At 43.6% G+C, this 13,820-nt stretch overlaps 1 protein-coding gene and 1 pseudogene across 2 annotated transcripts in view; one reads left to right on the top strand and one right to left on the bottom strand.

Moving 5' to 3' along the window:
• LOC136298509 (CMP-N-acetylneuraminate-beta-galactosamide-alpha-2,3-sialyltransferase 1-like) lies at window positions 1-3,590 on the top strand (annotated as a pseudogene).
• The window catches only part of ERGIC3 (ERGIC and golgi 3), a 27,360-nt gene continuing 16,316 nt past the window's right edge, over window positions 2,777-13,820 (bottom strand). The window contains exons 8-14 of one of the 2 annotated variants that reach the window (XR_010723273.1): window positions 12,897-12,928; window positions 12,157-12,253; window positions 10,418-10,482; window positions 9,513-9,649; window positions 8,608-8,663; window positions 5,860-6,084; window positions 2,777-5,470 (exon numbers count right to left, since the gene is read on the bottom strand). Coding sequence is in view for 1 of the 2 variants with exons in the window: in XM_066198717.1 (XP_066054814.1) it covers window positions 6,005-6,084; window positions 8,608-8,663; window positions 9,513-9,649; window positions 10,418-10,482; window positions 12,157-12,253; window positions 12,897-12,928 (467 nt within the window). In the remaining variant the exon portion in view is untranslated. Of the gene's footprint in view, window positions 6,085-8,607; window positions 8,664-9,512; window positions 9,650-10,417; window positions 10,483-12,156; window positions 12,254-12,896; window positions 12,929-13,820 lie in introns of both variants that reach the window. The other variant, XM_066198717.1, reaches the window with a different exon arrangement.

Genomic DNA, 13,820 nt, shown 5'->3' on the forward strand with positions numbered 1-13,820 from the left:
ACTGATAGCATTGTGTACTTGCTAAGTGAATGTACACCACTCTGGATGGTGTTTGACTTGTGGCCAGGGTGATGATGATTTGCTGCTTGTTCACAGGTTAGTTTGCAGACCCTAGAAGTGCTGGAGAGAGCAGTTTCTTGTAAAGCACATGCTGCCAGCCAGTCCTGTCTGGCCTGAAGTAACTGGTGGCAGTGGCAACAGCAGCACACAGCAATAATGTTATTGAACAGTTAGAAAAGGCAATGAATACTGGGCTATTTCAGTTCCCTCAGAGTGGGTGAGCATCCAAGGGGTGTCCTGGCATGCTGGGCAGAGAGGGTGGGTGAGAAGGCATCTTGTGGTGTCACTGCCACTGGTCTTTGTGACATATCACTGCAGATGGCACATGGGATGCTGTTCCAGAGGTACACAAAGGTGGTGCTGGCCCTGTGCCTGCTGCTGATCCTGTTGCAATGTTTCTGAGTCCTCACAGATGGCATTGGTCCTGTCCCTTGGGTTCCCCCCCTCCTCCACACCCCTACTGCCTGCTGCACTGTCCATACCAAGAGCTCTGCATGGTTCAATGCCTGCTACAAGGCAACCATAGGGCCTCTGCTGACAGGTGCAGGCCACGAGCTCTCTTCGCATGTGGTTCAGTCGTGGCTGGTAAGTGAAGCAACGGGCAGGAGCTTGTGGTCTTCCCATGCTCCCTGAGTCTGTTTGCAGTGGGGCAGGGCCCAAAACAGATATGATGGGGATAAAGGGATGCAGAGATCCCAGCTCAGCTCTTCCTCCACCTCATATCCTACCCCCTAGACTGTTTTGCACCCTTTTCCTAATACCCCATCTGTTTTTTCTGTCCTTTCCCAGGTCTCTGCTAGGAGAAATGGGGCTCTGTATCCCCTTGGGTTACTGGTAGCGGTGCTAATGCTGTCACTGTGCTTGCTCCCCTAGGCCCTGCAGGGTGTCCCAAGTGGTGTCCAGCTCCAGGCCAGAATTCAGCAGCTCTTCAATGTCCTCCAGGCCCCAACAGCTGATGTGTGGGACCTGTCTTGCTGCAGGACTTGTGTGGTAGTGGGGAATTCAGGGTAGCTGAAAGGGTCCAGCCATGGACTGCTAATTGATGCTCCTGAGTGGGTGCTGAGGTGGGTGACCTAAAGGGACTTGGTCTCACCTTGTCTTCCCAGAACCCTGGCATGCCCCAGCTCCTGGCCATGCTGTTGAAATCTGCCGACACAAACCCTGTGATGGAGGTGGCTGTCTGACCCTGCTCTCTGGAGCCCTCCATCCTGGGACACACAGGCCTTGTGTCACCCATGTCTACTCTTTGCTGCCATCTAGGCTGACCTGCTGTCCCTGCCTGGTGGGACCAAGAGCCTGTGACCAGCAGGCCATGCACCTTTGTTTTGGGACACACCAAAAGGACATCCTGCTGTCCTTTAGGATGAACAGAGCAAAGATCACTGGCTTTGAGCTGGATGTTGGTATGACAACAACCCATCACTTCATGTACCCAGAGAGTGCAGTGAACCTTAGGCCAGATGTCCACCTTGTCCTTGTCCCTTTCAAACTTCTGCACCTGCAGTGGGTGACCAGTGCCTTCTGCACTGGAGAACTCACACGGTGTGTCAGCTTTGGGGGATGGTGTCTCTTGTGCTGGAAACCCTGCAGATGCTGCCATGTGGTCTGGGGGTTCTGGTGCCGCACTGGAGACCTGGCACTAGTCCTGATGGCACAAGCAGTACTGGGTATCCCTCTGCCCTGCACTTTGAGGTAGTTGGGCATTGACCTGTCCCCACATGTTGGGATTCAAGAAATCTCTGAGCTAAGACCATAGTAAAAATCCCCCTGGTTAGAGTGAGAGAAATCTCACCCTCAAGGCTTCATGGGAGTTCTTTATATTAATAAGACTAGAAAGTTCTTGGTTCATTTTTGCTGCAGTGTTATCAATATTCATTATTTTATTCCCTCACTGGACCTTATCCCTCAGACTCCACCTAAACCTTACCCTATATGTTACTGTAACCCCTGGCCCTTGCCCTTTTAGTGCATCCCCATACTCATTTCAGATTGCTGTTTGTTGTTTTACCCATTAAACCAGTTGTGTTTTGCATTGCATTTAAGTGTGCCTGTCCTTCGTATCAGCCACTGCAGATTCTCATCTGACTCATTTGCAGGAGTCAGGCCATTATCGGGGCCTGCAATACCCACAGGGCTCAGCCAACCTGCAGTACCATACTCCTATGAGTGGGATGGCAGCTGCCCCAACAGTGGGGCCATGGGCTTGATGCATCCCTTCCTACAGCCAGGCCAGGGGATGCTGCTGGGCCAGCCCAAGGGGCAGGGGATGCCACTGGGCTGGGTGCTAGCAGACAATGCATACCCTCTGCAAAGAAATGGCCCCCTCAGCAGCAGGTGTACTACATGATCACTGATCGCCTCTGCTTTTGCAGCACATGTTAAATAGAATTAAACAGTTCATCAAAGCTGACAGGAACAAGGTAATGACCTTGTGGCTCCAGCTCCCCAGGAGCAGGCAGAACTCTGCTGGGCAAAGAACCAATGGCTGCACCATGCTGAGCTGGCTGTCCTGTGCCAGCATGGAGAGCACCTGATCACTCCACTCCCCATTCAGGTGTTGATCCCAGGCCCAGCTTTCCTCAAGTACATCCATGAAAACTGGACATAGCATCATGGGTGCTACCCCTCTACTGGCTTCACAGCCCTGCTCTTTGCTGTGCACACCTGTGTTGCTGTTACGGACACAAAAGAACTACACTCACCCGATAGGCTGAAGTGAGGAAAAGAAGAGATATTTATTACGGTTTGGGGTTTAAATAGGATTTGGAGTTTGATCAAGGATTGGAGGACAAAAGGGACAGCTTTCTGACTCTAGTCGTCATTTGAGAAGTCCATCACAGAAAGGAATGAAAACAATCTACTTTTATTATGGTACATGCATGAGAATCTTCACTAGAAATATGTAAACAATCATCAGAAGGCTGAAAATCAGGGCAACAGAACTGCCAGCAGATGAGCACAGCCAGTGGTACCAGATGCTGCCACTGTATCTCCCCTGCACAGCTGCACATGCTTGCAGGACACCCCAGCATCCACACAGCCTTGGCTCTTGTTGGCATGTGCACAGGTCTCTATGTTTGGCTTCGGAGCAGACAGTGAAGGGAACTGGCACCATTACTGGAAAAAAACCTGCTGGTCGTCAGTCCATGACACTGATGTTGAATTCAGCCTCATTGAGAGACGGGCACATGAAGGCAGGTCTATTCTACAAGTGATGCATTTCCAAGAAACTGGAGCCAGGCTGTTTGGCCAGGAATGGGTCAAAGGACACTGCCAGCAGCTCTTTAGCTTGCTGCTCCACCCTACCACCTGGAGTCACAGACCCTGTGATTCTGCAGGGTTTCGGTACTGCTTGTATCAGTCCCCCCAGCTGGGTACTGTGGGTGCCATTCTCCCATGGCAGCAGCATTGTTGCATTTAGCTGGACATAGGGTAGGCACAGTTCTGCCCACACTGGTTGGGAGGGACAAAGGGGCTGGAGGTGGTCATGGAGCCTTTGAGCTGCTGTATGTGGCCCTGCAGGACTGTGAAGCCAGTGGTGGACAGCAGCTGCTCAAATGTGGCTGTGTGCATGACAGAGCTGATACTTCCAGCAACAGATGGCTTTTGGGGGAGATTTGTAGTTATTCTTAGGAAAGGAAGATGCCCCCCTCAGCCTGCCCAGTCTTTTACTAAGACTTTTATTCTTACAGTTTTTAACTAAGGGAATATTTTTTTAAACTTCATCAAGGAAGTTTAAAGGGAAGGGAAAAGGGAAGTTTAAAGGGAAGGGAAAAATTAAACATGGTGACAGAAGACAACAGAGTCAAATAAATTTGAAATTATCTTATGTTGAATAAATTTTGAAAACATGTGAACCACCATTTCCTTTGCTTTTTGACCCCTTACAACTTTGAAAAGGGCACCCCTGCAGAACATAACCCTCCTGCAGAACAAGACTGCAGACCCTGGGGAGGTCTGCAGATCCCAAAGCATGTTCTTCTCCTCCAGAGCAGGGTTAGCAGGATGTCTTTTATCACTTTCCGTCACTAACATCCTTGATTCAGACTCAGCTTTATCATGGTTCTTGGTCACTTGGGCTTTCAGTCTATCAAAATCACCAGAACTCCTGTACTCATATCCTTCCTACTGATAGTAGAAGCCTGTATTACTTATTAGCTTCATTAATTTTCTGCCTCTCCAGGCAGAATCTTCATTTCTGTGTCTTCGATTTCTTCTTTCCACTATTTCCAGCTTCCCATGATGAGTACAAGTATTGCACCTTCACCTTCCCTTCATCTTTCTTTAGGTGCTCAAGGTGTGCTCTGAGCAATGATCTCCAACGCTTTTTCAGTTTACAAGCAATTGGCTTTCTTATCAATGACAAGCCAGTCCTTGATAGGAAACAGTGGTAACTGTTTCACTCTGGGTTAAACTCTTGCTGCATTACTTCCATTCCTCTTTCTCTCTCCTGACTACTCATAAATTTAGTTACAAAGCTGAGTGCACTGATGAGCAATTGAAGCTGTTCAGGTCACTTTTTGTTCCTGACGAAACATACAATGTTCCCTTCCTCATGCTGTAGTAGTACTATGTGATCCTGACCCACTGGATTCATTAAATATCCTGGTAAAAAATACATTTAAAACAAACCTGCTTTTCAACATTCTTGCTTGAAGATAATCATTCTCCTTACCCGCACCACAAATTTCTTCTCTCCTCAGCTGAAAAACCAGCAGTTTTTAGACTCCCTGGTTTATAGGTAAGTTCAACTAATTGAAAGAACCAACCACCTAGCAAAACCTGCTTTAAAATGCATTAAATTAATTATAAATAGCTTTCTCTCTGCAGTATCTGATCCTGTCCAATTGCTTGGACCAAGATTAGAGTCCTACCAAAGCAAATCCACATCTGAGATTTAAGAGTAATCAATCTGTTTTACATTAAATAAGGCAAGAATTCACAAATGTTTTTTCCTCATTATTTTCAATTTTCTCCCAATATAGTTTTACATACCAAGCAGTTTACTCACTTGTGTAGATGATTTGACAGAAAAAAAGGGCGATCATCATCACAATCTCTATGTACTTTGCCACAATGCAATATGTCTTTTAATTCTAATTTCCAATTCAGTATCAGGATTAGTTCAAATAATTTAATTATTCTTCCATATGCCTTACCAGAACAACAGAGGATGGACTTCAGTTGAAAACATACACCAAAAGGAAATGAAAAAATAATCCAATTAAAAAATCAATTAAAATTCCAGACTCTTTTTTTTTGTTGTTGAAACACCAACTTGCATCTTTCATAAGAAGAACAGCTGGGAGCTCCTCCAGCACAGAAAGCATGGCCCAAATGCTTAGGCTCCCCACGCAGCCCAGGATGGCTCGAAGGCAATAGATGGGATTCAGCATATCTTCACAGAGGTCTGATGTACACCATCAGGACACCCAGAAACATTTTAAAGAAAATTTAAAGAAAGATTTTAAAGAAAAGAAAAATTAAAAATCCCTGATGGTGTTGCTAGGAAGCTTATTTGATGGCAACTTCAATCTATTACAGTTCTCTTGACAATTAAGTACATTATTCCTAGAGGCAAACAGAATGCAGTATCTCCAGCATCTCTGTTGGGAAGGGGAACAGAACTGAAGGAACATGGACTGACACAAAAGGAGTTTGACATTAGGGTCTGCAGAGCCAGATATGATAGCTAATCTTTATAGCAGCAAGGTTCAAGTTGTTCCATCCACAGACTAAGGCCAAAGAATGAGGGCAGAGTAACATAAGAGTGGTTAGGGCCAACTGGAAATTACAAACCTCTTCTCCTGTGCACTCTCAGAAGATCACTTGTGTTTCAAAGAGCCTGTTTAGTTCTCCTTGGAGGCTTGGGGATTTTTTGTGGTTTTGGTTTTGTTTGTTTTTAATGGGTCAATGCCATTGCTTATTATGTTAAGATTATTGCTTATGTTGTCTTCCCAAGTTCAATTTTCTTCTGGATGGCACGTGCTGAGTGATAGATCAAGGAGTCAATGAAACCTGCAACTAAAAAGAAAAAAACAAATGGATGAAGCCAGACATGCCTCAAAGAGACAACAATTCCCAAGGAGAGAAAACACAAACCCTGCTGTCAGAGGAAAGGAATCCCAGGTGCACCACAGAAAAAGGTTCTGCTGCTGCTGCTCAGAATAGTAAAGTCCTCATCTCCTCAGGACACACAAGACCCAGCCTGCAGGACAGAGGTGATCATGCTTCTCTAGAAAAGATCCCTTTTTTCAGAAGTAAAAGAGATCGTCTGAGTCATGTGTGTTTACTGATGACTGTGAGGAGTTTGGAGAGGAAGCTGATGTGGAGGGCTTTATGCCACATTGTTGCCTTGACTCAGCTTGCAAAGGGGATGCTTCCCATTTCTTGCTCATTTCACAGCAATATTAAAAGTACCATATGCTGTCCTTGAGGGATGCCCTTTACTGGAGATGACAATGTAAACCCATCAGACAAAAAACAATACAAACCGCTGCCTTTAATTCTTTCTGCAGTATTTTCCCCAAACCTCTCCAGCCCTGAAGAAGCCTATTCATTCAGCGCTTGTTTGTGACCACAGAAAAACTCAGAATAGGTCTACTGTACCACAAATCCCAGACAACCAAGGTTTTCCCAGGATTGGAACCTTGAGCTCCTGCCAGGGAGGGAACACAAAGGCTGCTAGGGAGCCTTTTTTCAACGATTCAATTTTGTAAAGCTTCATATTCTTTCTTTTCTTCAAAATGTCAGTCAAAGGAATAAGTAAATTATTATTTGCCTGTATACAAAAACATACATTTCAATATGATACAAAGCACTGCAGCTAAAATGGGAATTGAATCTTTTGTTTATTACTATATAATATGGAATTATTGGATTAAATATTTGTTCTTCGAGTAATACTTCAGGTGACTCCTGTGTGGTTGTTTTTCCCTGCAATTATCTGTACTTGTGGAATCAATTTGATACTGTTACATGAACACTATTATAGAGGTGACTTTAGAATAGCACAGAATCATCTAGATTGGAAAAGACCCCTAAGGTCACAGCATCCAATTGTCCCCAGCACTGCCAAGTCCACTGCTAAACCACGTCCCTAAGTGTACTGGACAACCCTCTCCATGACAATTTTTTTTTTTTCCCTTATACCCAATCTAAGCCTCCCCTGGTGTAACTTGAGGCCATTTGCTTTTGTCCTGTCCGCGTTAGAAGAGACTGACCCTCATCTGGCTCCAACCTCCTTTCATGTAGTTGTAGAGAGCAAGAAGGTCCCTCTTGAGCTTCTTTTTCTCCAGGCTGAGCACTCGCATCTCCTCCTCATCTGACCTATATTCCAGCTCCTTCCCCAGCTCCATTCCCTTCTCTGGACTTGCTGCAGCACCTCAATGTCATACTTGTCAAGAAGGGTCCAGAACTGAACCCAGGATTCAAGGCACATCACCAGCGTGCAGCGGGGGACAGTCACTGCCCTGGTCCTGCTGGCCACACTTATTGCTGGTACAAGTAATTGGCTTTATTGGCCACCACTTGATTTGATTTCTAGAATACAGAGAGTCTGAGCATGGTGTATGGCAGTAAAAATGAACTGGCTGTCAAACCTAGTCAGTACGAAAGGGCACTTGAATTTGTCATGAAAGTAATTTTTGAATGATTTTTCAAATCAGGGAGATGAATAGGATAAAATTTAATGCAGACAGAAATTTTGTTTTAAAGTATCAGGTTAATTGAGCACTGTGAGACCTCAGATGATTGGAAAACGTTGCAGATAAAGGTATGACGTTATAGGTATGTGATACAGATGTTACGTGATACAGAAACTGGCTTCTCAGGTCCCTGATGACATCTTTAGGCTGGCCCTTAAAACCCGTATCTCTGACTATGAGCACCCTGGATTACTACCTGGAGAGCATGGCTGGACCAAGGCTGCTCCCATGCACAGAGCTGAGCAGATACTGATTAGCTACTCCAGATGCCAGCGGAGTGAAGTGCAGATACGCAGATGGATCTGCAGGAACAGCCTCTCCTCACAAGACCCCATCTAGTTCTTGCAGAACACTAGCTGGAGCTCCTATGTCTGGGAGCACAGTTTGATATCTCTAAGATATATATTAATGCTCATGGCAACCTGGGTTCACAGATTTTACTGGCTTTGGTTCCACATGAAAACAGCTATCTGCTTACAGATGCAAGCTGGCCAAGAATGCAAGTACAGATGCTTTCACATGGTCTATGAAGAACAGCTTTGTTTGAAAATAAAATGTCCTATAGAGCAGCAAAATGAAATATTATGTCAGGCCTACAGGTCTAATGAAATGAAATGCTGTAATAGGTCTACATCATCTACAGCATCTTGTAAGCCTCCAGTGGTAACTTCAGTCTGATGCCACTCCTGTGGCTCTGCAGAACATGCTGTATTGCTTCCTGAAGGCTGAAATCATCTCTCTTCATCAAACAGGAATTTACTACTAGACATGCAGACTTTAGAAGGCGCAAGACAGTAAATGTTTACACTTTAGAAAGCAAAATGATTGAAAGAAGCAATACCTGTAAATATGCCTCCAACAATGGCACAAACTCCAGTGAGAAAGTGAGTAAAGGACCTAGAATTTGAACAACCAGCGTTAACTCATATACCAATGTCAGGTATGTAACAATTAACTAATAATTATAATAATGTTCATCATACCATGTAAGTATGCATTACCTAAATATTCACAGCTGACAAATCTCAGATTAAAGAATTAATTAACCCCTATTGGCTACAGAATTGAGTTTTTCACTGTTACTTTTAGTCAGCAGCACTAAGAGGAAGTACTGAATTTATAAACTTAGAAGATGGGCTTTTAATCCTTAAGACATTATTCATTCCTACCCAGTGAGAATGCATGCAGGGACATGTAACACAGTAACAAAATCTCTAAGCACATGTTAATACATTTTCTGTCCCCCATTATGAACCTCAAAGATGGGACTGCTACAACCCCTTCCTTTCCCCTGCAGTTGCATGCTAGCTGTTAAGCCAGAGAGAAGAGGAGGTTCCACATTGGCTCCAAGATGTAGAAAAGCTATAGCAAATGCTATAAGGAACCAGATGGACTGTGTGGGTGCTGCTGGTAAAATGAGTATGCTCTGTAAATCTAGTCTTCCCATTAGAAGTCTGAACCAAGAACCACTATATCACACTTCTACTCCTTGTACCACTTTCCTTTTCGATCTTGATGCTGGATTACAACGTTTCACACAGTCACAGAAAAAACCCAATCCCCAACCAGGGTTCACATGGAAAGGAAGGGCATCGGTGAGCACCTCTTCCTCTCCACTGGCTGGGAAGGGGTTTGGATGAATTTCCAGCATTAGAACTGTCATGTCTAAGTGAGGATGAAGTTTCAAGCTATGCAAAATGACAAAATCAATGAAGGATGAACAAAAAAGAATGAAATGTCTCTTACCTGTGTTTCTCTGTCAGCTTCACCATCATGGGCGAAAGCTCATACAGCACAAAGACACCAGGCAGACCCTGGTCTCCCAGTAGTCCGTTAGCTATTTTTTCATGTCGTGTAACTGAGAACTGGTTAGTTCTTACCACCTACCAGGAAACAAACACAGCAAACATTGTTTTGCTAACAGGGCATAGGAAAGACTACTAAAACATGAGTTCAGTGAACCACATCAGCATAGCCCTGCCCATGTGGGCAGCCTGACAGTGGTTAGAGAGAGTCACGAAGAGCTCTGTCAAGATCAGGTATTTGCTATCAGGTCTATTTTTACTATAGGCTACCAGTTAAAGCCGCAGCTAGCCCATAGTGTAAGGAATGCATCACACCCAAGCTGGACTATTTGGTCTCTGCTGGCACACAATGGTATAAGCTGTTCCTCTCAACCCAGAGTCTATGTCATCCTCTACCAAAATGCAATCCTGCTAAGCATGCTTCAGCACTGATGGCAGAAAGCCATAAATAATCAAGCACAGAGGCAAGACAGTGGAGAAAGACAGAGACAGCCTATCTTCACATAAATGAAGATCACCATCCAGCATTCTCCTGTGCCCTGCCATTCTTCTACACATTGTTCATACTAGTCCTATTCTTAGAGCAATGAAACTGGGTTTCTATAAAATGAAATTACGTTCTATCATCTCTACAAAGTTATCTGACACAAATTAAAATCCAAGCTGATTGTATCCTGGTTTCTTAACCAAATTCCACACTTGGGAGTTCCAAGTACTGAATGTACAATATAGCCCCTGGTATACATCTGGCAACACATCTGGATCCACAGTTACTGTCAGCATCAAGAATATGAGGAGAAACTGAAGCCTTTCACTTGTCAAAGTAACAGGGAAAAAGATACTTACTTCACCATCTACTTTCCTATACACAGTGGGGACCACTTTGACAAAATACTGAAACATCATGGAGGCTATAAGCAAAGACAGGGAGAGAAAAAATTAATATCCAGCAATAAGCTGGAAACTTTTCACTGACACGTCAAGTAGACACAAACTGGTTTTGTTCAACTTGCCAGGGAACATCTTTCTGCACAACAGCTGCTGGAGGTCTTCAAGGAGAGTAAAGTTAAAGTCTGAAATATGTCTTCCTTTTGCCAAAGTGAATCTCATTCTGCTCCAACCAAAACCAAAACTTACGGCATTTTAGCCTTGACTAAATGGAAAATCTTCTACAAACTTGCTATAGCTTTACCAGTAAAACTTCTTGCAAATTTCATTCTAATGCAGGAAGAATTCTTATTTTTAACAACATAACCCTAAGAAAATCTACTGCGGTCTAAATGAGTATGTCATATCAACTTCAATTAACATTGCAGTTTATTCCTGTAGAAGCATGGCATTTATTCTACCAGAAGATGAAAAGGAAGATCTGGACCAATGAAGAAAAAAATAGAAGAACCCCTTCTGTTGCCTCAGATCAGCCTGTTCCTTCAGTTCACTTAAGGATAACACAATGCAAGAAAAAAAAACCTATTTTCTATGAAATTCTCTAGAGAATATTATTCGTCCATTTCTACAGCAGAAGTAATTCTTGCATATGGTGTCTTTAGCTGCAATAAAAATAATTTGACCTGCAATCTACTGCTCCTACTTCTTTACTGGAGCATGTCTTCAGAATGAATTCTTCAAGAATTTACCAACTGGTTCCCTAAGGCTCGGGATGAAAAGCTGGAGCTTATGCAGAAATTTACCAGTCAGCTACAGGTCCTCTCTCTCAGATACTTTGTTACTCCACAGAATAACTACAGCATCATAATTGTATTGAACATAATGATGCCTTTTAATTTTTCTGTACTTTTTTTTTAAACGTCATCCTCTGATTTGGGTACAAGGACCAAAATCAATGGTAGAAAACTTAAAAGAATGGATTCAGGTAGGACTAACAATCCTATCATCACTTCAAAGCAAATGAGTTCTTTCTCCAAGCTTTATTACATACAGCTCCAATTACCTTCAAAGACAAACTCTTCAGACTTCAGTGGATCTAAAAAAAAAAAAGCCTCTGCAGTGGCATGTAAAGGACCTTTCATAGAAAAGCAGGCTTGTGGAAATAAAATCCTGCACAGCAGCAGCATGAGGAAAAAACTATTTTTCATTCTCAGGCCAGCAAATCTGGAGCTATCTAGAAAAGATCAGCAATATTTCAACTTCACTGCAGCTTTTCAAGCTCTTACTGTTGGGTATGTCAAGGCCAGGCAGACAACACAGCTCTCCAGCAACTACCAATTAGGCCTTTTTTCTCTACCCTGCATCTTCTGGTTCTCTCTCACTGCATGTAGTAGTTAGAGAGGGCTCTCCTTGAGCTATATCTGAGGTAGGCCTTTAATAATGATGTGCTGTACCTGCTGTTGTGCATCCACAAACACTGAACAGAGATCTTTCAGAAATGTCACAGAATCCAAACGTTGGCAGATTTCTTCCAGGTGAATGGAGACAGCTGCTCCAGAAAGAGCACAAGGTGGAGGAGTCACATTTCCCATAACTCTGTCAGGGTTTTTGTTAAAACTGGGAACTTTGGTTCTGACCTCTTCTAACACTTATTAATACAGACACTTAAAAAGACACTTCTTTCAGCTGGCATTTACCTTGCTGTGCAGTGACGGCTGTCCCATCCAGAGGGTTCACAATGCCTGGATAATCCCTTCCAAATGAGAGATGTTTGATATAGTGCGTCATATTGATCTGAAATGGAAATGCTAATAACTCAAACCTGCACAGCACACGAGGGGTAAGGTAAGCAGCCTGAAGTTCACTATTTGTATATTTTTCTGAGTGTGGCTCTAGGATAGAGACAGATGTTCCCTTTCTCTGTGCATCCTAACAGTAAACTCCAAAACATTTGCTTTTCTTTTTTATTCATAGGAGATTTCAAGACAAGAAATTTCTCCTGCTGGAAATCCTCAGATGTTGGTGCCCTTTCCTCCCATATACAGAGCAGGCCCTCCCACCCACTCCTCTCCCTGCCATAGATGCACATGCTATCAGCTGTCTTGGAGGAATAGGTATGAGCATCATCTGCCTTCCTCCCAGCACAAGGTAAACGCCAACAGATCCAGAAGCAGTTGTGACAATATCAACCTTAAAAAACTCTGAAGCACAGATTAAGGAGAAAGGCAGGCTCAGGAAGAGAGGCACAGGCTTGACAAGCAGCATGCAAATGTCACGGAATGTATTTCAGAACCCTCTGTGAAAGCAGGACCCAGGTTCTGCTTAAGACTCATAAAGCGAAACCTGCAGCAATCTAGGATCTCATTGTGGCAATGAGAGGGAAATCCAGAAGGAAAGTAGACTAAGAGGACTAGAACACTGCCTTAGGAACACTTACATTATCAAGTCCGAAGCTCTGCAGATCGTGAACTGTAATATAAAAATAGTTAACAATATAGCTCACATTGTTATAACAATAATATCTGTCTGCCATATTCTAGCAATAAGGGAGCTCCATTCACTTCCATCACAATCTAAAATGACAAGAAAATGCCTGGGTTTCTCTCTTGCTTGCATACTAGGGTGTGTGACAGATAAAACTGCTGTAATACCCCTCCCTGACACACAATCACTGCCAGAATGAAGGCAAGTAAATTTTATTTGGGGTTACTTCAGATTAGGTATTCAGTCCTCACCTGCATATATTATTCATCTAAGGCAAAAACAAGATCCCAGAGGCCAGAAAGGAAAGCTTTGCTGTTAGCCACACGTAACTCCTCTCACTACTGTAAAATACAGTAGTATTGTAAATACTCTGCCTGAGTAGAGTATTTACAAACCACTGGTAGGGCTGCAGTGACTGTCACCAGTGCTCTGATTTGGGGAATTCGGCCTGCCCCATCTCTGCTCTTCCTACATATAGCAATGTGACAATGCTGGCAGCACCATACACCCCTAGAAGTCATCTGGCAGAGATACGGGCAGTTGGAGGCAATGGATATCTCTCAGTTTGCTACTTAAATGACTTTATGCAATACCAGAAGCATCAGTCTCAGGATGAAAATATAAATTGCAACTCCATTTCAGTTTCACTCCTACCAGGTTTATCTGAAGAATCATCGAAGAAACCAGAGGCTGTGGCCATTTTAACAGATAAATGCATGTGCTCAGGAAGGCAGACCTCACCTTTCACTTTAGCCAAGTAAAACACAGTTCAGTAATTATGGGCTATTACTTTAGAAGCTAATGGAGTCACATCACCAAGTGTCGCTACATTATTAACGAAGATTAAAAATGCTGCTCCCTTGAGAGCCTAGCACAA

The sequence above is a fragment of the Chamaea fasciata genome, unplaced genomic scaffold, assembly GCF_029207755.1.
Source record: "Chamaea fasciata isolate MVZ Bird 193981 ecotype frontalis unplaced genomic scaffold, bChaFas1.0.hap1 SCAF_17, whole genome shotgun sequence".
NCBI classification, from domain to species: domain Eukaryota; kingdom Metazoa; phylum Chordata; class Aves; order Passeriformes; family Sylviidae; genus Chamaea; species Chamaea fasciata.